We start from the raw sequence: 21,289 nt of genomic DNA on the forward strand, positions 1-21,289 counted from the left end.
AAAGGAAAAAGAAAAAAAAGCTTTTTCAAGAAAAAATCTGAAAATCTTCTAAGAATCCGTTCTAACTACATTTTTTTAATCTTATTTGATCCAAAATAAAAGATAGGTTGTTAAGCAGTTACTACTGACAGACCATGCTAAATCTTAGACTTTTTCTGGCTAGGTCTGGTTTACCAATCTCACTTTAACTGCACTTGGAAGCTATGTAGCTACATTATTATGGCCTCAACACGCTAGGTTATGTACCCATAAACAGCATTCATGTTAAATAATAGTGCAATGAGAGTTCTTACTGTGCAAGTCCTATGCTCAATATAGGGATGTGATCTAAGAGTATCACCATTAAAAATTTGTCTTTTGAAATTACTATATTGATTGTACTTCTCTGCCTGCAGGTTGATGGAGTCAGCCAAGTGCTCCCTCTAACCTTGGCGCAGGGTGTCAGTATTTTCTTCAGTGGGCTGTATGCTGTGGTTGCTACTGACTTTGGGTTGAATGTCAGGTTTGATGGAAATCACAGAGTAGAAATCACTCTTCCCAGTACCTATATGTCTAAAGTCTGTGGAATATGTGGAAATTATAATGGGCACAGAGAAGATGACTTTCTTAACCCTGATGGAGAGATGGAAACAAGCTCAGCCAGCCTTGGCAACAGCTGGCAGGTTTACAATGACTCCAGGTAGGACTCCAACTGGGTTTTTAGGTGTTAGCTGTTGGTTATGCAATAACCAGTATTTTATGGAACTGTTGTATAAGGACAGAAAATTTCAGGCACATGGGATGCAATATATTCTTGTCAGTGCTCTAACTTTGACTATCTGGGTAAAGTTTCACAGTCGATTTAACTGTGCTTAAGAAGAGAAAATTTGAATAAAACACTGCGGATACCTACTAAAGTTTCAGTTATTGTTATAGCATATTAGTGCTAAAACTTGAAGATCCTGTTTGAACTCTTCTGAGATACTTAATTTTATTATTTAGTTTAGAATTTCACATATATTATTTAATGATAGACATTTAATTTTATACGCTATTACTATTTTGTTTGCAATCCCTAGGTATCTTCCATGCAGAAAGCTTTACTTAAAAGAAAGCCGGAATTAATATTTAGGTCTCTTCCTGGACTCTCAAAGGCTTTAATGTTGAGATCATATTAAAATCTGAATTTCTATTCTAGGTGTTTGAAATATAGACCTTTAAAATATGTTACACTTGGCCTGGGGACAGCCCTGTTTTGTTAGATGTGATTTGAAAAGCATCTTGGGTACCTGTGCATGCAAAGTTCATCAGTGAATTTTTCAACAACTATTTTTCCACACTAGGTGCTTACCAGATGATGGCCACACCCCAAATTGCACTGCTGATGAAAAACACACGATAGAAAGCAATGAATACTGTGGCCTGATCACAGATCCAAACGGTCCATTCCAGAATTGCCACTCAGTAGTTGATCCACAAAGCTATTCTGAAGCTTGCCAGTATGATCTCTGTGAACTTCATTTGAACAATACAGCCCTCTGTGAAAACATACAGGCTTATGCAGATGTGTGCCAAGCTGCAGGAGTCCAGCTGACACCATGGAGAAATGCAACATCCTGCTGTATGTATCAAACTTCAGTTCTGGCATCTCCTTACCTGAGAATGTCTGTGTTTAAAACCTGTAATCAGCTTGGCTATCTATGTATCATGTGTGCAACAAGATCTAAAAGCAGAATAGAGAACTTGTATACCCTTATTAGTTAACAAGCATTACAGACCTCGGAAGGACTATAATCGAAAAATGGCAAGTCTAGGGCAAGTAGCTAACATGACACTGATAACTTCATCCCAAGTGCAAGAATTCAATGCAATCATCTTCAGGAATAAGAGACCTCCCAGGAAATTCTCTCCATGAGTAAATTTTACAGTCCAAACCTCAAAAAAAATTGAAGGGTTGTAAGATAGCAAAGGAAAGCAACAAACTGCATGAGAACTCTTAAGGTGTCCTTAGATATTTAAGAACAGTATAGAATAAGACATTAGACAAACCCCAATACTTCAGTGGTTAAAAATGATTAATAATTAAGTTTATCTTTTATTATACAGTACTATCCTGCTCTAAGAACAGTCACTACGAGCCCTGCGCTGCAGCCTGCCCTGCCACCTGTGCTGACCCGGCGGCTCCCGCTACCTGCCAGCTGCCGTGCGTGGAGGGCTGTGTGTGCGACAGCGGGTACCTGCTCTACAATGACCGATGCGTGCCCAGCCAGCACTGCGGGTGCTGGCACGACGGGCAGCACTACCCCGTGGGCTCGGAGTTCTGGACAGACAACACCTGCTCCTCAAAGTGCACGTGTCCCGCGCGCGGAAGCAAACTCCAATGCTCCAGTGCCTCGTGCCCTGCGGGCCAGTACTGCGGGGTGCAGGATGGGAAACCTCAGTGCCTCAAAGAATCCTACGGCATCTGCCACGTCCACAGTGACCCCCACTACATCACCTTTGACAAGGTGACGCACAGCTTCATGGGCAACTGCACCTACACCCTGGCCAAACTCTGCTCCAACACCACCTCCCTGCCCTACTTCAATGTGGAGGCCAGGAACGAGCATCGGGGGAACACCAGAGTGTCCTACGTGCGCGAAGTCCTGGTTGATGTCTACGGACAGCGCATCGCCATTGTCAAGAAGGAGACGAGCCAAGTGCTGGTAGGCAGCGGGGCTGGCACGAGCGTGGCACGGCTGCAGGGCAGGGCTGCCTTTCCGTGGCAGGGCCTGGCGAGGACCGGACATCTCCGTTGTCCCAGGCCCGGGTGGGTTTCCCTGAAGCCTCTGGGTTGCTTTGTTTTTCTTTTCTGGGTGGGTTGAAGCAGGAAGCGATCTACGGGCAATGTGGCCCGTGTTGAACAGAAGCCCCTGCAGAGCGCAGAGCACAGGCACCGCTCTGCAAGCCACAGGGGTGTCTCTGCACGAGGGCGTCACGGGCACGGGTTGGTCATGCCTGGCCTGGCAGCTGTTTCCCCTGGGGCCAGGGAAAGCTCCAGGGCCCATTGCGGTGTGTCTGCCCTAGGTGAACAATGTGCGCCAGACCTTGCCGGTGAGCGCAGCAGGAGGTGCCATCACGGTGAGAAGGAGCGGCCGCTACATTGTCCTGGATACAGACTTCAACCTGAGAGTGTCCTATGACACTGACCACTCGGTGGAGGTGACGGTGCCTACCACCTACTTCAACCTGACCTGCGGCATGTGCGGGAACTTCAACAACCGGAGAGAAGACGATTACCTGATGCCCAACGGGCAGCAAGCTGCAAACACCAATGAGCTGGGGCAGAGCTGGCAGGTCCCAGACAATGACTCCTCTTGCGGAGTCCCCGTGCCGTCCCCACCCTGCACTGCAGAAGAGGAGACGCTCTACCAATCGGAGCAGTTCTGTGGCAGGCTGACCGCCAGGCCTGGCTCTTTTGAGAGGTGCCACGGCGTGATCAACCCCCAGAGCTACTTTGAGACCTGCTCCTACGACCTTTGTGCCCTCGACGGTAGCCAGGAGGTCCTGTGTGCTGCTCTGGAGGCCTACGCTGACGTATGCCAGGCAGCCGGTGTGACTCTCCTGCCCTGGAGGAATGCCACCTTCTGCCGTGAGTTTCTATAGCAAAATGCATCTTTGAATAGTTCCTCTCTTGTCTATAGAGACTGTTTTTTAGCCAAGAATTGACATAGCTTGGAGGTTTTAAATTTTTCACTTAATTGCATGCAAAATATTGAGAAATAAAAATTTCCCTCCATCTTTGTTTTCAGGTACATAGCAGAGAAGAGTTTTGTTCATTATCTCAAGAGTGTGTTTCAAACCAATAGCGGTAGATCCCTAATAATGTGCAATCATCTCTGAGTTTTATATGATAGTGTACATTTAATAGGTTTGTTTATTTCTGAGCTAAGTACCAGTGAACTACTAGATCTAGAGTAGAGAGATGTAGTTTTTATTTTGACTTCTAGGTGTTAAACATCTAGGATATATATGTTAAACATTCATTCTGCTTTTTTCTTGGACAATATTTTCCTTCTTGCTTCCTGATATCAAAATATGAAAGGAATTTCAGGCTTAAAAAACAAGAGTGTTGTCACTAATTCAAAATAATCCTTTTTCTTCATCATGGTTTCATGTGAAGTGTAATTGTTGTTTCAGTGCCTTTTTTTCATTTTCAGCTCTTGCATGCCCTCCCAATAGTCATTACAATCCATGCACTAGTGCCTGCCCAGCAACGTGTGTTGACCCTCTTGCATCAAAGAACTGCAGCAGACCTTGTGTAGAAGGATGTGAATGCAACGATGGTTTCGTCATCAGTGGGGGACAGTGTGTGTCCATGAGCAACTGTGGCTGCCTTCAAAATGGCAAATATTATGAGGTTTGTTCTTCCACATGGGTCAGGGACTAATTTCACAGTCTGTCATTACCACTAAGTCTTTTAACTTATTTTTATTTTTGTTGTCTCTAACAGAAAGGAGAAGCTTTTTGGCAAGCAGACTGTGCAGGCCACTGTATATGTGCTGAAAATGGGACTGTAGTTTGCAATTCAGATACATGTGAAGTGAGCGAAGTTTGCAAGGTGCAGGATGGACTTCTGGGATGTTATCCATTGAATCCCAGCACCTGCCACATTTTTGGTGATCCACATTACATAACCTTTGATGGTAGACTGTACCATTTCCAAGGAGATTGCAATTATACTGTTGTTGAGACATGCACAAATTCTTCTGAAAGGTTTTCAGTGACAACCAGAAATGAACACAGAGGAAACCCAAACTGGACAGCCTTGAACTCAGTTGCTGTCACACTGAAAAATCTTCATATTGTTTTGGAGAAAAATAGAGTTACCTATGTAAGTATTCTACTTTAAGCATAAACAGTCCATCACATCTATTCACTTTGCATTTCTGTCCAAAAGAACTGAATTAGGCTTCTCCGCTTTATTCGCTTCCAAGACTGCACATGCAGAAGTCACAGAACTGTTTGGAGTTGTTTTGGCCTGTTTGGTTTTGGGTGGGTTTCTTTTTGGTTTTGGTTTGTTGGAGGGTTTTTTTGGTTTTTTTGTTTGTTTTGTTGTTTGTTTTTTTTTTTTTCAAAAAAGACAGACATCTATATAGCTTCCTTCAGTTCATTCACACCTTTTCTGAACTACTTCATCCATTGCTTCATGTCTAATACAAAGCTTTTGATGAACTAAATCTCATTTTGAATTTTATAGATCTGCTTTTTAATATAGAAAAAGTATTTTTACACTCTCAGAGATAAACATACCAGAGCTAGCTTTAAACTATCTATTCCAAGTGTTGCTATGTGTGTAGTTGTGACAGCACAGGGCTCAATTTGTGCTACGAAGCACCATTCAAGATAAAAATAAGTATACAGCTTGTTAGCCTCTTCTAAGATTAAAATTTCTGTGTATACATTGTTCATTAGAATAAGGCTGACCTGGTGAGGAAAGCTATAATACCTGCAATGTAGACCTCCCCCATTTTCTTGGGAGCTTTATTGACTTACCTGTTTGTGTGGGTTTTGTTTTCTTTAGGTGAACGGAGTTCAGGTTTACCTTCCTGTGACTCTGAACCGTGAAGCCAGAGTAGCTATAAAAGGACACTATGTGGTCATTGATACATCTCTAGGGATCCAGGTTAAGTTCGATGGTGACCAGGAGGTTTTCATTCTGGTTGATGACAGTCTCAAAGGACAGTTGTGTGGTTTGTGTGGGACATTCAATGACAACCAACTGGATGATTTTCTAAAACCCGATAAAGTCGTAGAACAAGATCCAAATAAATTTGGTGACAGCTGGCTAGTGAAGGATGACAACAGGACGTAAGTATCTGATACTAATTTAGGAAGGAGCAAAATACCTGCAACATAAATCATCTAGCTGTAGGATTAGTAGGTATTACTTACATTCCATAGTAGCCCGTCTTTGATGTTAATTGTTTGCTAACATTTTCAACTTTGAATGGCTCCACTCTTCAGTATAAAGCATTGAAATTTTAAAACCACTCCTCAGAGGTTTTACCACATGCATTTTGTATCCTTTAAGTGAAGTTGGACTCCTTTTTCACATATAAATTTATTTTGTCCCCTTAATTCTCTATTCTAAAATGTCTCCTCCTCTATATTATCTTACTGTAAGAAATACAAATATATCTCGTGGATTCAACTCCATGTTTAACATAGGCATGGGGCATTTATCTGTCTCTTAATGCTTTCACGTAAAAGTTACGGCAGTTACTATATTCAATAGTGAATTCAAATTATCTTGTGTTAGCTGATATGTTGGTTTCTTCTGGACTTTAGTCTGTGGACAGACATACATCAACAATTCACAACTACATTCTTAATGGGAATTATGAGTCAAATTGTAGCATTTCTCTCATGCAAGACAACTGTATGCCACAAGTTCACAGAATTTGAGATAGGGTTCTATTAGTGTTGAGGTACGCCTTGCAGGACAGAGTGAAATATAAAGATTTATTGTATAACCATGCTGCTGTTTATTTTTTATGCAGGTGTAATCAAATTACAGTTGCACCACCCACTTGTGACACAGAAAAAGAGAAAGAATATGAAGAACTTTGCAAAATTATTTTGAAGAACAGTGGGCCTTTTCAGATCTGCCATTGGCATATTCCCCCACAGCTGTACTTTGAGAGCTGTGTCTATGACCTGTGTGCCACAGAAGGGAATTCTGATCAGTTCTGCAAGATTCTAGAGGCATATGCTGCTGCCTGTGAACTTGGAGGTGTAGATGTAGGTGAATGGAGAAAAGATACCGTCTGCGGTAAGTCATTCGGTCATTTACCAAATAGCCATCCAATTAAATCCCAAGACTACAAATATAAATTCTGATGACTAAGAAGTTGAGTAAAACTTCAGAAAAAGGAATTAAAGGAGACACAGGAAAATTTCAAGTGCTTAGCATCTCTGGAAACTAGGTTTCTAATCTAAGTTCCTAATGGGCTTCCAGTCTTCACTTTAGAATGTGATGTTTGAATATTTTTGATCTGGGACTGTTGTTCAGAATTGGGTCACAGAAGACAACATACACTGCCAGCTAAGGGCTCAGTCAGGGACAATTGAACACCTGTTTAACAAATTACCACATTGGCTTTAATAAAACATTTTACCTTTTTTGAGAAGTGTTAATACATCATTTATCCAACCTGTCTACAGCTCAGGTTTTCAACAAGGATGTGAAATAAATTCAGAAGTATATAAACCAGTGCTTTAAAATTAATAAAGGAGATTCCTGCAGCTTGAGGTCCATTCAGCCTTCCAGTCATAACAGTATTAGGCCCTTACGATCTAGGTAAACTAGTTAATGTAGAGGTAAGGCTAGAGGCAAGAGATTGCTTCTTCTAGAACTGCCAGAGGCGATTATGAAAGCTAGCAGAAAGGGCAGCCTGAGTATTAGGCTATGACATGAAAAGGTGTTCCATAACCTATTTCCAGTTCTGAGACACTGCTTCCCATCCCAGTTTATAAGTAGTAAAAAGAAGTGTCAGAGCATTCTTATAACAGTGTATAGATTTCAGCCTAAGCAGGGCTTTGAGAGCCAGCCAAATACTGCTGCCCCAAACAGGACAGCTTTGAGCAATTTGGAATGGCCAAGGACTATGTCACAGCATAAAATTATAGGATATTAGTGTATTATGATGAAAACTGAGGAAGGGACTCATAAAACAACACACGTTTTCAGGCACTTAAAATGTCATACTTTATAGTAAATCTTTTCAATACTGGTCACTTCTACTCATTCCATCGTAACATCTTCAACTTCTTCACGAACATGGGTGTATGACACCTAGAAAGGCATTGTCAGAACAGAGAGAAGATTCCAAACCTCATTGTGGAAATTCTGTTTTTCATTCTGCACCATACACAGCTGCAACAACAGCCTGCAATATGTCCTGCACATTTGATGTTGACTTCTGTGAGTGGAAACAAGCAATTGATGACAACTTTGACTGGATAAGGCATAAAGGACCAACACCCACACCAGATACTGGCCCTTCCCACGATCACACAACTGGAGGTAGGAACAGCAAACAGTATCTGTGCTTCTTTTGGAATAGTGCAAAGAGTCTCTTTTAACACCAAATCCAGTCCATGTGTGGCGTAGATGAACAGTACAGGACATTGATGAGTATGTGACCTAGTAGCGCAAGCTCTTGTAAAGAGTCTTCAGCAAGAGCATATCCAGGCTGTGACCAGACCATTGTGGACCTTGACCTTTCCTTTCGAAGGTTTTCCTATCATTAAGTAGGAGACCAGTGTCTGGAAAATCCATTTCCAGTGTACTGGAAATCCATTTGAGGACTGAAATTTTAATGCAGATGTTGGGTGAGGAAATGTATTGTACACAACCTGTAAATGTGATTTTATCTTGTCCTGGCTCATTAACATGAAAAATTGACACTGCTGTTTCAGAGGGCTATTATATCTATCTGGAAGGAAGCAAGCATGAGCCAAGCGAGGTAGCACGCTTGGTCAGTCCAATATGCAGTTCAGAGGGACCACACTGCTTCCGTTTCTGGTATCACATGTATGGAGTGGCTGAAACAATGGCCTTACGAGTGTATGTAGTTCACAATGAAACATCAACACTGGAATGGAAAGGTGTTGGAAGCAAAGGGGACAGATGGAACTTGGTAGAGATCATGGTGCACAGCAAAGGAAATATGCAGGTAAGGGCAGAGGCCCTCAATGCCACCTGAGATGAACCGTCCTTTGCAATGGCAATTCACATATTTGGCTGGAGCTAATGCTGGGAACTATCATTTTCCTTAGATTGTCCTGGAGGGCATGATAGGTGAAGATTTCCGGAGCGACATAGCGTTGGATGATCTGTCTATCGAAAACGGATACTGCACAGGTATAAGGCCCAGCCTGGGGAAGGGCACTTGAGAAAAGCTATGCTTGTTTTAGTAATAAATGTAGTTTCTCTACTGAAAAAGAGCAGGTCAAGGAGGTTAAATTGGCTTGTACCACTGTCCCTTTCACAGGCATTGTCAATCTGACAACACCAAGCAATGTCATCACTGTGCCATCAGACCTGGAAACCACGTCAGTACCTACAATAGGCCCAAGTGAGTAGAGAACATGAGTCAACGGGCAACAGTCCTTTGTGCAGGGTAGGCTGTGGAGAAGAGGCAGCAGGAGGTGATGAATGAAGCATGTCCTCTGCTCCTTGCACTCTGAGAGGCCTGTGTGAAGTGCCTAGCCTGTGTTTATCACCCAGCTGTTCTGGTGGCAGAGCCCTTGAGTGGCAGGGCTCTTTCTGAGGTGGCGCTCTGTGGCTTTTGCCCTGGGCTTCTCCAGTCACAGTACTGCGGTGAATTGCAGGGTAACAAATCCCTACTTGGGATCAAATCCCTCTTATGAAAAATATCATACCCATATCTCTTTCACTGTAAATTTGGCAGGTACTGCAACCTCGTCGCCTCTGCCAAGCAACTCAACACAGCCCCCACATACAACAATGTCTCCAACACCTGAGACATGCACAGGTACTGTTGTCTCCAAAACATGTTTTTTTACTGGGTGTGCTAGGCACAATGCTCATGAACTTCTGAAAGGCTGGCCATCCTCATCTAGCCATGAGTGTACCAGAGATGTAGGTGTACCTTGCGGGACATGGTGAACAGATGGCCAACCCTCACTCTTGAAATTCTGCTTTTCATTCTACACCATATTAAGTTCCCACAATAGACTGCAATTTTGACTGCACGTTCGACGACGACTTCTGTGAGTGGGTCCAGGCAGATTACAGCAGCATTGACTGGATAAGGCACAAGGGTCCAACGCCCACGCAAAACACCGGCCCCTCCTCCGACCACACAACAGGAGGTAGGAACAGCAACCAATACGCAGTGGTCCTTCAGGCAGAGGGCTGTCCCTGGGAAGAAGGCAACAGGCAACAGGCCTCTTTTATCAGCAAATAGAGCCAGTGTGTTTCCTGGCCTTGATCCACAGCTGTTCGTGGCAGTCTGCCCCAGAGCCGCAGCCTTCCTTTAGCAAGGTGTCTGGCCCTGGCAATCGCTCTGTGGTACCTTGAGGGCCCACAAGGGCCTGCCGGGCAACAAGGGGGAAAGTAATGCAAAGCTTGATGTTGTGGCTGTCTCAGGGGAGTAGGAACAGCCCTCTCTTTTAGGAGACACTGGCTTCTCCTGAAATCAATGATGAGTGGGCCCCAACGCTGCAGAGCTATGCGAGGACCGTGGCGATGCCTTGGAGGTGGTGCCGTGGCCTGATCCAAGCCATGTAGCTGCCATGGCCCAGAAAGCACAGATCACAGCTGGCCTGAGTGCTGTGCGGGGTGGTGGCTTAGGGAAGGGCCTGTGGTTGCTCTCCCCTCCTCTTGCCTGCCTTGAACCGCAGGAGGGGATGCTCCCAGGACTGTGTTTGCGTTTTCCCTGGCTGCTTTGTCTGGATTTCATGGTTTGTGACGGCGTGGCTCACGCTCTGTTTCAGACGGCTACTACATCTACCTGGGAGGGAACAACACCTACCCCGGCTTTGTGGCTCATCTGCTCAGTCCGCTGTGTGACTCAGAAGGACTGCACTGCTTCCGATTCTGGTATCACATGTACGGAACGTCTGAAACAATGGCCCTGCGAGTCTACGTGCTTAAGGGCGATGACCTAGTGCTGGTCTGGAGCAGCGTTGGGAACCAGGGGGACAGATGGCTCTTGGGAGAGATCCCAGTGCACAGCACAGGAAAATTGCAGGTAAGGGCAGAGGCTCTCACTGCTCTCTGAGATGAACCGTGTTTTCAAATGGCAGTTCACACACATGACCGGAACTAATGCTGGGAACCGTCCTTTGCCTTAGATTGTCCTGGAGGGAGAATGGGGTGAAGACTTGCGGAGCAACATAGCATTGGATGATCTGTCCATCAAAAAGGGATCCTGTGCAGGTACAAGGCTGGGCTTGGGAAGGGCATCTTGAGAGATGTCACCAGCTGAGATGGCAGGCTGTGCTGCAGGCAGGAGCACAGGTTGCCTTTGTAGCACCGTGTAGGCCGGTGATGCGGCCTGGGCCCAAGCAGGCTTTCCTGAGGGAGACTGGAGCGCTGGCACTGCCTGCAGTCACCGTTTTGTTCATGGATTACAAGGCTCGCAGCCAAGACGTTGGGCTTAGCTGCCGAAGTGCCTAACCTCTGTTTATCACCCGGCTATGCTGGCGACAGCGCCCTTGAGTGGCAGGGCTCTTTCTGAGATGACGCTCTGCAATTGCTGCCCTCGGCTTCTCTTGTCACGGTGTTGGGGTGTTTGGGAAGGGTGGACCAGCTGCCTGCAACAATACTCCCGTTTTGACACTGACCTCCTCTGTCTCTGTCTCTCCATAGTACCACCTTCCCCACCACCAGACACCACGATGGAGCCAACACACACGCCATCAACACCAACGCCAACGCCAACACCTGAGACGACCTCAGGTACTGCTGCTGTTGAAACACATATTGTGTGTTGTTCCCGTCCTGAGGGTCTGGGTGGGGCACCTGCGCTTGTGGCATTTCGGGGTCAGAGGAGGATTGAACGTGATGCCTGGAAACAATAATCCTGTCTTTTCATACGTCTCCTCTGTCTCTTGGTAAAAGCGGTAGACAGGTCATGGGGCTGATGTTCTGCTGTGTGCAAGGTGGGCTGGGGAGAAGAGGCAGCAGGAGGTGCTGAGCTGAGCTTTTCCTCTGCTCTGTCCACTGCCAGGGACCTGTGTGGTGGAAGGAGACCCTCACTACCACACATTCGACAAGCAGCTGCACCACTTCATGGGCACCTGCACCTACACCCTCTCCAAGCTGTGTGAGAGCAACAGCTCGCTGCCCTTCTTCAACGTGGAGGCGGCCAATGAGCACAGGGGAGGCAACACTCGCGTGTCGTATGTCCAGTACGTGGATGTCAACGTGGCCGGCCAGCAGATAAGGCTGGGGAAGAGCAGAGCGGTGACGGTGAGCGAAAGGGGCCGAGGCAGAGGGGCTGTACAAGAGGAGAGACCTGTGCCAAGTGAGTTGCTCCAACCCCGTCTCGGTTCCTGTCCTTCCAGGTCAACGGAGTGGCAGAGATCCTGCCCTGCTCACCATCCGCGGGTGTGCACGTCTCGTCCAGCGGATTCTACACCGTGGTCACGACAGACTTTGGCTTGAGAGTGAAGTTTGATGGGAACCATCGGGTCGAGGTGACGCTGCCAAGCACTTTTGGGCAGAAGGTTTGTGGCATGTGTGGGAACTACAACGGGATTGCAGCAGATGACTTCCTGAACCCGGAAGGGGTGCTGGAGCCAGACTCCACCAGCCTGGGCAACAGCTGGCAGGTGTCCAACGACAGCAGGTGTGTGTGGCCTCCCAGCAGGTTGGGGACGAGTTGGGCGACTGGTGAGGAGGGTACGGGCAGAAGATGACCTCGGGGCCCTTCTCCCTGCCTTTCCACAGCTGCTCAGCCGGACCACTCCCCACCCCAGCCTGCAATGAGACAGACACGCAAGTCATTGCCAGCAGCCTCTTCTGTGGGCTCCTCACTAGCCCCAGTGGCCCGCTTCACGTGTGCCACGCTGTGCTGAGCCCCAGCAGTTACTTTGAGACCTGCCTTTACGACCTGTGTGAGCTGGGGCTGGACCAAGAGGCCCTGTGCAAGAGCTTGCAGTCCTATGCAGACGCCTGCCAGTCGCTTGGTGTCAAGATCCCTGCGTGGAGGAACACAACCTTCTGCCGTAAGTGGTGCCACGGATCATTACTCTCAGGAAAACACAGAAAAGGAATGAAAGAGAGGGGTGGGGAATAAGAAATGTTTTTATGACGTGGCGTGGTAGTTGTCAGTAGCAGAGGCACCGTTTTCTGCTGTTTCAGCTGATCAGGTCTGGCTTAGAATACCCCTGGAGCCAAGCAGACCACAGAGAAAATCGAGAGAAAACATAGCACGAAGAAGTGTTATCTTCTTCAAGTAACGCCCATGTCTTCTGTCTTGGTAGCCATCACCTGTCCGGCCCACAGTCACTACGAGCCCTGCGCTGCAGCCTGCCCTGCCACCTGTGCTGACCCGGCGGCTCCCGCTACCTGCCAGCTGCCGTGCGTGGAGGGCTGTGTGTGCGACAGCGGGTACCTGCTCTACAATGACCGATGCGTGCCCAGCCAGCACTGCGGGTGCTGGCACGACGGGCAGCACTACCCCGTGGGCTCGGAGTTCTGGACAGACAACACCTGCTCCTCAAAGTGCACGTGTCCCGCGCGCGGAAGCAAACTCCAATGCTCCAGTGCCTCGTGCCCTGCGGGCCAGTACTGCGGGGTGCAGGATGGGAAACCTCAGTGCCTCAAAGAATCCTACGGCATCTGCCACGTCCACAGTGACCCCCACTACATCACCTTTGACAAGGTGACGCACAGCTTCATGGGCAACTGCGCCTACACCCTGGCCAAACTCTGCTCCAACACCACCTCCCTGCCCTACTTCAATGTGGAGGCCAGGAACGAGCATCGGGGGAACACCAGAGTGTCCTACGTGCGCGAAGTCCTGGTTGATGTCTACGGACAGCGCATCGCCATTGTCAAGAAGGAGACGAGCCAAGTGCTGGTAGGCAGCGGGGCTGGCACGAGCGTGGCACGGCTGCAGGGCAGGGCTGCCTTTCCGTGGCAGGGCCTGGCGAGGACCGGACATCTCCGTTGTCCCAGGCCCGGGTGGGTTTCCCTGAAGCCGCTGGGTTGCTTTGTTTTTCTTTTCTGGGTGGGTTGAAGCAGGAAGCGATCTACGGGCAATGTGGCCCGTGTTGAACAGAAGCCCCTGCAGAGCGCAGAGCACAGGCACCGCTCTGCAAGCCACAGGGGTGTCTCTGCACGAGGGCGTCACGGGCACGGGTTGGTCATGCCTGGCCTGGCAGCTGTTTCCCCTGGGGCCAGGGAAAGCTCCAGGGCCCATTGCGGTGTGTCTGCCCTAGGTGAACAATGTGCGCCAGACCTTGCCGGTGAGCGCAGCAGGAGGTGCCATCACGGTGAGAAGGAGCGGCCGCTACATTGTCCTGGATACAGACTTCAACCTGAGAGTGTCCTATGACACTGACCACTCGGTGGAGGTGACGGTGCCCACCACCTACTTCAACCTGACCTGCGGCATGTGCGGGAACTTCAACAACCGGAGAGAAGACGATTACCTGATGCCCAACGGGCAGCAAGCTGCAAACACCAATGAGCTGGGGCAGAGCTGGCAGGTCCCAGACAACGACTCCTCTTGCGGAGTCCCCGTGCCGTCCCCACCCTGCACTGCAGAAGAGGAGACGCTCTACCAATCGGAGCAGTTCTGTGGCAGGCTGACCGCCAGGCCTGGCTCTTTTGAGAGGTGCCACGGCGTGATCAACCCCCAGAGCTACTTTGAGACCTGCTCCTACGACCTTTGTGCCCTCGACGGTAGCCAGGAGGTCCTGTGTGCTGCTCTGGAGGCCTACGCTGACGCATGCCAGGCAGCCGGTGTGACTCTCCTGCCCTGGAGGAATGCCACCTTCTGCCGTGAGTACCTGCCTTGCTGTTGGCAGAAGGGAAATGGACCGCACCCGGTGTCCAGAACCCCTAGCTAAAGCAAGTCTCTGGTCTTGCCCTTCCCAGAAGTTCATCCTTCCCTGAAGGCTTGCTGCTCCTAACCGTCCCCTTCCCATTGCAGCCCTGCTGTGCCCCGCCAACAGCTCCTATGACCCTTGCATGACCGGCTGTCCTGCCACCTGTGTTGACCCACAAGCCCCGCAGAACTGCTCCAAGCCCTGTGTGGAGGGCTGTGCATGTATCTCTGGCTTCCTCCTCAGCGGAGACACCTGTGTGCCCGAGGCCCACTGTGGCTGCCTCTTTGAAGACAACTACTACAGCGTGAGTGGAAACCCTGCGCTGGCTTGCACCCTTCCCAGAGCAATCCCTTGCCTCTGCTTTCTGGCCTGCGGAGGCAGGCACTGACGCTCGCTGTTTCTCTGCCTGCAGGAAGGCGAGTCCTTTGTGAGCGAGACCTGCACTCGCCGGTGCCGGTGTGAAGCCAACGGCCACATGGTTTGCTCTGCGATGTCCTGCGCTGAGGATGAGGTCTGCAAGATCCAGAATGGCCACAGGGGCTGTTACCCAGCCAGCACTGCTTTCTGCCACATCTACGGCGACCCGCACTACAGCACCTTCGATGGGAAGCTGCATCACTTCCAGGGCTCCTGCAACTACACGGTGGTGACGGGCTGTGACAACTCTTCCGTTGGCTTCAGTGTCACCACTCGCAACAAACATCGTGGCAGCCGCAGCTGGACAGCTCTGGACTCTGTGGCGCTGTCCATGGAAGGCCTCCACATTGCACTGCGCCAGAAGAAGGCAGTCTATGTAAGCCCCTCATTTTTACACCTGGGAATAGCGGATGCCCTGGGCTCCATTAAGTACTGCTTTTTCTCTGAGAGGAGCCTGATGTTCCCTGAGCCTGCTGGTGTGCTCACAGAAGAGCACGGCGAGGCTCTGAGTGGGGCGGATACGGCTGCTTGCACAGCAACAGATCTTCGGCTCGTTGCCCCGAGCTCTCGGTGTGCCGTGTGTAGAGCAGCTGCTGTTCTCGTAGGCCTGGGCAGGGTTTCTCGTGCCATCGGTGCTTCTGGCACACTGGGCCTTGGCACCATTGCAGTGAAGAGCAGTGACCTCTCAGTGGAGGGCATCTCCTTATGCTTCTGTCTCCCTCTCTCTCCCTCACTCAGATCAACGGTGTTCTGGCCACCCTGCCTGCTTCTCCTGTCCCCGGTGTGACCGTTTCCCTGAGCGGCTCCTCCGTGCGGGTTTCTACCAAGCTGGGCCTGCAGCTGCAGTTCAACGGGGACCATGAGCTCCTAGTGAAAGTGTCAGAGAAGCACAAAGGCAAGCTGTGTGGGCTGTGTGGGACGTACACTGGGAACCAGCACGATGACTTCATGCGGCCCGATGGAGCTGTTGTGCCCGACTTCAACGACTTTGGAGCCAGCTGGATGGTGCCGGATGATGAGTGGCTGTGAGTCCTTCTTTCCTCACGTTGGACAACGGGAAGTGTGGAGGGGAGAGCTGTGAGGGCAGAAGGGAGGGAGGGTTGGGAATAGCAGGCAGGGGGCAAGGGAGAGGAGGCAGGCAGTGTGAGAATGAGCGTGAGAACATGTAGAGGCTTCACAGCAGCAGCAGACACGTCATCCTCGCGTCTCACCACCCACCAGTGGGATGTCCTGTCTGCAAGTGGGTGCCAGACGTGTGGCCGTTCCCCTCTCCCCTCAAGGCTGGCTCGCTTCTGGCAGTGTCCAGACCTCTCCATGCAGTCAGGGTGCACAGTGCTCTCTCCCCACAGACACGCTGCACTGGTGTCCTCGGTGACCTGTGTCTATGGCTCTGCCACCCCGCTCCACGCACTGCAGATCAGGAGCTGATGTGGCTGGGGTCCAGAGCCTGCTGAGAGCTCAGGGCTATCTGTCTGCTTTGTAGGTGTGACCCAGCCATCATCCCGCCTGTGTCCTGCTCCCCCACCGAGGAGGAGGCAGCTAACAAGCAGTGTGCAAACCTCACGCAGCTCGGGGGCCCGTTCCAGCCATGCCATGCGGTTCTGCCGCCCAACACATACTTTGAGAGCTGTGTCTATGATCAGTGTGCCACGGGTGGCAGCAGGGAGTATCTCTGCAATGACCTGGCAGCCTACGCCACAGCCTGTGCTGAGGCCGGCGTTGCTCTGGAAGACTGGAGTGCTGGCACTGTCTGTGGTAAGCGTGCTGCTCATCTTCTTTGTGGCCCACGTTGAAGGAATGGGGCAGCTGTGCTGGAGGTTTCTCTGTGTGTCACCTAAACGCTCCAGTGGGCCAGCCTCTGGGCAAAGAGACTCTCTGTGGCTGGGATACCACAGGTTTCCCGTCCCTTGCTCCTTTTGCTGTGGTGTATGGGTGTTTGGGAAGGGTGTAACATCCACGCTTGGAGTGAAATCCCAGTTACAAAACACATCTTCTCCACATCTCTTTCACTGTAGATGTGGCAGATCCTCCAACCCCGACCTCCTTGCCAACCAACTCAACGCAGCCTCCATATACAACAACTCCACCAACGCCCGGGCCAAGTCCAGGTACTGTTTTCTCCCACCTGTGTTTTTTCCTTGCTGTGCTAGGCACAGGGCTCGTGGCCTTCTGCAAGGTTGGTCATCCTCACGTGGCCATGTGCACGCCAGGGATGCAGGTGATCCCTGTGCACATGTGGAACACGTGACCCCACCCTCATTCTTGAAATTCTGCTTTCTTTTCTGTACCATACTGGGCTCCCACAATAGACTGCAATTTTGACTGCACGTTCGACGACGACTTCTGTGAGTGGGTCCAGGCAGATTACAGCAGCATTGACTGGATAAGGCACAAGGGTCCAACGCCCACGCAAAACACCGGCCCCTCCTCCGACCACACAACAGGAGGTAGGAACAGCAACCAATACGCAGTGGTCCTTCAGGCAGAGGGCTGTCCCTGGGAAGAAGGCAACAGGCAACAGGCCTCTTTTATCAGCAAATAGAGCCAGTGTGTTTCCTGGCCTTGATCCACAGCTGTTCGTGGCAGTCTGCCCCAGAGCCGCAGCCTTCCTTTAGCAAGGTGTCTGGCCCTGGCAATCGCTCTGTGGTACCTTGAGGGCCCACAAGGGCCTGCCGGGCAACAAGGGGGAAGGTAATGCAAAGCTTGATGTTGTGGCTGTCTCAGGGGAGTAGGAACAGCCCTCTCTTTTAGGAGACACTGGCTTCTCCTGAAATCAATGATGAGTGGGCCCCAACGCTGCAGAGCTATGCGAGGACCGTGGCAATGCCTTGGAGGTGGTGCCGTGGCCTGATCCAAGCCATGTAGCTGCCATGGCCCAGAAAGCACAGATCACAGCTGGCCTGAGTGCTGTGCGGGGTGGTGGCTTAGGGAAGGGCCTGTGGTTGCTCTCCCCTCCTCTTGCCTGCCTTGAACCGCAGGAGGGGATGCTCCCAGGACTGTGTTTGCGTTTTCCCTGGCTGCTTTGTCTGGATTTCATGGTTTGTGACAGCGTGGCTCACGCTCTGTTTCAGACGGCTACTACATCTACCTGGGAGGGAACAACACCTACCCCGGCTTTGTGGCTCATCTGCTCAGTCCGCTGTGTGACTCAGAAGGACTGCACTGCTTCCGATTCTGGTATCACATGTACGGAACGTCTGAAACAATGGCCCTGCGAGTCTACGTGCTTAAGGGCGATGACCTAGTGCCGGTCTGGAGCAGCGTTGGGAACCAGGGGGACAGATGGCTCTTGGGAGAGATCCCAGTGCACAGCACAGGAAAATTGCAGGTAAGGGCAGAGGCTCTCACTGCTCTCTGAGATGAACCGTGTTTTCAAATGGCAGTTCACACACGTGACCGGAACTAATGCTGGGAACCGTCCTTTGCCTTAGATTGTCCTGGAGGGAGAATGGGGTGAAGACTTGCGGAGCAACGTAGCATTGGATGATCTGTCCATCAAAAAGGGATCCTGTGCAGGTACAAGGCTGGGCTTGGGAAGGGCATCTTGAGAGATGTCACCAGCTGAGATGGCAGGCTGTGCTGCAGGCAGGAGCACAGGTTGCCTTTGTAGCACCGTGTAGGCCGGTGATGCGGCCTGGGCCCAAGCAGGCTTTCCTGAGGGAGACTGGAGCGCTGGCACTGCCTGCAGTCACCGTTTTGTTCATGGATTACAAGGCTCGCAGCCAAGATGTTGGGCTTAGCTGCCGAAGTGCCTAACCTCTGTTTATCACCCGGCTATGCTGGCGACAGCGCCCTTGAGTGGCAGGGCTCTTTCTGAGATGACGCTCTGCAATTGCTGCCCTCGGCTTCTCTTGTCACGGTGTTGGGGTGTTTGGGAAGGGTGGACCAGCTACCTGCAACAATACTCCCGTTTTGACACTGACCTCCTCTGTCTCTGTCTCTCCATAGTACCACCTTCCCCACCACCAGACACCACGATGGAGCCAACACACACGCCATCAACACCAACGCCAACGCCAACACCTGAGACGACCTCAGGTACTGCTGCTGTTGAGACACACATTGTGTGTTGTTCCCGTCCTGAGGGTCTGGGTGGGGCACCTGCGCTTGTGGCATTTCGGGGTCAGAGGAGGATTGAACGTGATGCCTGGAAACAATAATCCTGTCTTTTCATACGTCTCCTCTGTCTCTTGGTAAAAGCGGTAGACAGGTCATGGGGCTGATGTTCTGCTGTGTGCAAGGTGGGCTGGGGAGAAGAGGCAGCAGGAGGTGCTGAGCTGAGCTTTTCCTCTGCTCTGTCCACTGCCAGGGACCTGTGTGGTGGAAGGAGACCCTCACTACCACACATTCGACAAGCAGCTGCACCACTTCATGGGCACCTGCACCTACACCCTCTCCAAGCTGTGTGAGAGCAACAGCTCACTGCCCTTCTTCAACGTGGAGGCGGCCAATGAGCACAGGGGAGGCAACACTCGCGTGTCATATGTCCAGTACGTGGATGTCAACGTGGCCGGCCAGCAGATAAGGCTGGGGAAGAGCAGAGCGGTGATGGTGAGCGAAAGGGGCCGAGGCAGAGGGGCTGTACAAGAGGAGGGACCTGTGCCAAATGAGTTGCTCCAACCCCGTCTCGGTTCCTGTCCTTCCAGGTCAACGGAGTGGCAGAGATCCTGCCCTGCTCACCATCCGCGGGTGTGCACGTCTCGTCCAGCGGATTCTACACCGTGGTCACGACAGACTTTGGCTTGAGAGTGAAGTTTGATGGGAACCATCGGGTCGAGGTGACGCTGCCAAGCACTTTTGGGCAGAAGGTTTGTGGCATGTGTGGGAACTACAATGGGATTGCAGCAGATGACTTCCTGAACCCGGAAGGGGTGCTGGAGCCAGACTCCACCAGCCTGGGCAACAGCTGGCAGGTGTCCAACGACAGCAGGTGTGTGTGGCCTCCCAGCAGGTTGGGGACGAGTTGGGCGACTGGTGAGGAGGGTACGGGCAGAAGATGACCTCGGGGCCCTTCTCCCTGCCTTTCCACAGCTGCTCAGCCGGACCACTCCCCACCCCAGCCTGCAATGAGACAGACACGCAAGTCATTGCCAGCAGCCTCTTCTGTGGGCTCCTCACTAGCCCCAGTGGCCCGCTTCACGTGTGCCACGCTGTGCTGAGCCCCAGCAGTTACTTTGAGACCTGCCTTTACGACCTGTGTGAGCTGGGGCTGGACCAAGAGGCCCTGTGCAAGAGCTTGCAGTCCTATGCAGACGCCTGCCAGTCGCTTGGTGTCAAGATCCCTGCGTGGAGGAACACAACCTTCTGCCGTAAGTGGTGCCACGGATCATTACTCTCAGGAAAACACAGAAAAGGAATGAAAGAGAGGGGTGGGGAATAAGAAATGTTTTTATGACGTGGCGTGGTAGTTGTCAGTAGCAGAGGCACCGTTTTCTGCTGTTTCAGCTGATCAGGTCTGGCTTAGAATACCCCTGGAGCCAAGCAGACCACAGAGAAAATCGAGAGAAAACATAGCACGAAGAAGTGTTATCTTCTTCAAGTAACGCCCATGTCTTCTGTCTTGGTAGCCATCACCTGTCCGGCCCACAGTCACTACGAGCCCTGCGCTGCAGCCTGCCCTGCCACCTGTGCTGACCCGGCGGCTCCCGCTACCTGCCAGCTGCCGTGCGTGGAGGGCTGTGTGTGCGACAGCGGGTACCTGCTCTACAATGACCGATGCGTGCCCAGCCAGCACTGCGGGTGCTGGCACGACGGGCAGCACTACCCCGTGGGCTCGGAGTTCTGGACAGACAACACCTGCTCCTCAAAGTGCACGTGTCCCGCGCGCGGAAGCAAACTCCAATGCTCCAGTGCCTCGTGCCCTGCGGGCCAGTACTGCGGGGTGCAGGATGGGAAACCTCAGTGCCTCAAAGAATCCTACGGCATCTGCCACGTCCACAGTGACCCCCACTACATCACCTTTGACAAGGTGACGCACAGCTTCATGGGCAACTGCGCCTACACCCTGGCCAAACTCTGCTCCAACACCACCTCCCTGCCCTACTTCAATGTGGAGGCCAGGAACGAGCATCGGGGGAACACCAGAGTGTCCTACGTGCGCGAAGTCCTGGTTGATGTCTACGGACAGCGCATCGCCATTGTCAAGAAGGAGACGAGCCAAGTGCTGGTAGGCAGCGGGGCTGGCACGAGCGTGGCACGGCTGCAGGGCAGGGCTGCCTTTCCGTGGCAGGGCCTGGCGAGGACCGGACATCTCCGTTGTCCCAGGCCCGGGTGGGTTTCCCTGAAGCCGCTGGGTTGCTTTGTTTTTCTTTTCTGGGTG

General features: G+C 51.1%; 1 protein-coding gene across 1 annotated transcript in view; it reads left to right on the top strand.

The window, feature by feature from the left end:
- The window catches only part of LOC138724734 (IgGFc-binding protein-like), an 83,426-nt gene that overhangs the window by 28,514 nt on the left and 33,623 nt on the right, over nucleotides 1-21,289 (top strand). Inside the window, exons 3-35 of the mRNA XM_069864952.1 lie at nucleotides 396-679; nucleotides 1,323-1,600; nucleotides 2,086-2,684; nucleotides 3,046-3,610; nucleotides 4,179-4,378; nucleotides 4,472-4,741; nucleotides 5,543-5,829; nucleotides 6,522-6,793; nucleotides 7,898-8,047; nucleotides 8,443-8,699; nucleotides 8,803-8,887; nucleotides 9,018-9,101; nucleotides 9,724-9,861; nucleotides 10,486-10,742; nucleotides 10,846-10,930; nucleotides 11,363-11,452; nucleotides 11,724-11,965; nucleotides 12,061-12,344; nucleotides 12,446-12,723; nucleotides 12,982-13,580; nucleotides 13,942-14,506; nucleotides 14,658-14,857; nucleotides 14,966-15,346; nucleotides 15,709-15,995; nucleotides 16,454-16,725; nucleotides 17,280-17,417; nucleotides 18,042-18,298; nucleotides 18,402-18,486; nucleotides 18,919-19,008; nucleotides 19,280-19,521; nucleotides 19,617-19,900; nucleotides 20,002-20,279; nucleotides 20,538-21,136. Of these exons, the coding sequence (XP_069721053.1) occupies nucleotides 396-679; nucleotides 1,323-1,600; nucleotides 2,086-2,684; nucleotides 3,046-3,610; nucleotides 4,179-4,378; nucleotides 4,472-4,741; nucleotides 5,543-5,829; nucleotides 6,522-6,793; nucleotides 7,898-8,047; nucleotides 8,443-8,699; nucleotides 8,803-8,887; nucleotides 9,018-9,101; nucleotides 9,724-9,861; nucleotides 10,486-10,742; nucleotides 10,846-10,930; nucleotides 11,363-11,452; nucleotides 11,724-11,965; nucleotides 12,061-12,344; nucleotides 12,446-12,723; nucleotides 12,982-13,580; nucleotides 13,942-14,506; nucleotides 14,658-14,857; nucleotides 14,966-15,346; nucleotides 15,709-15,995; nucleotides 16,454-16,725; nucleotides 17,280-17,417; nucleotides 18,042-18,298; nucleotides 18,402-18,486; nucleotides 18,919-19,008; nucleotides 19,280-19,521; nucleotides 19,617-19,900; nucleotides 20,002-20,279; nucleotides 20,538-21,136 (8,982 nt within the window). The remainder of the gene's footprint in view (nucleotides 1-395; nucleotides 680-1,322; nucleotides 1,601-2,085; nucleotides 2,685-3,045; nucleotides 3,611-4,178; nucleotides 4,379-4,471; nucleotides 4,742-5,542; nucleotides 5,830-6,521; nucleotides 6,794-7,897; nucleotides 8,048-8,442; nucleotides 8,700-8,802; nucleotides 8,888-9,017; nucleotides 9,102-9,723; nucleotides 9,862-10,485; nucleotides 10,743-10,845; nucleotides 10,931-11,362; nucleotides 11,453-11,723; nucleotides 11,966-12,060; nucleotides 12,345-12,445; nucleotides 12,724-12,981; nucleotides 13,581-13,941; nucleotides 14,507-14,657; nucleotides 14,858-14,965; nucleotides 15,347-15,708; nucleotides 15,996-16,453; nucleotides 16,726-17,279; nucleotides 17,418-18,041; nucleotides 18,299-18,401; nucleotides 18,487-18,918; nucleotides 19,009-19,279; nucleotides 19,522-19,616; nucleotides 19,901-20,001; nucleotides 20,280-20,537; nucleotides 21,137-21,289) is intronic.

This window comes from Phaenicophaeus curvirostris, chromosome 10 (assembly GCF_032191515.1).
Source record: "Phaenicophaeus curvirostris isolate KB17595 chromosome 10, BPBGC_Pcur_1.0, whole genome shotgun sequence".
In the NCBI taxonomy this organism is placed as follows: Eukaryota; Metazoa; Chordata; class Aves; order Cuculiformes; family Cuculidae; genus Phaenicophaeus; species Phaenicophaeus curvirostris.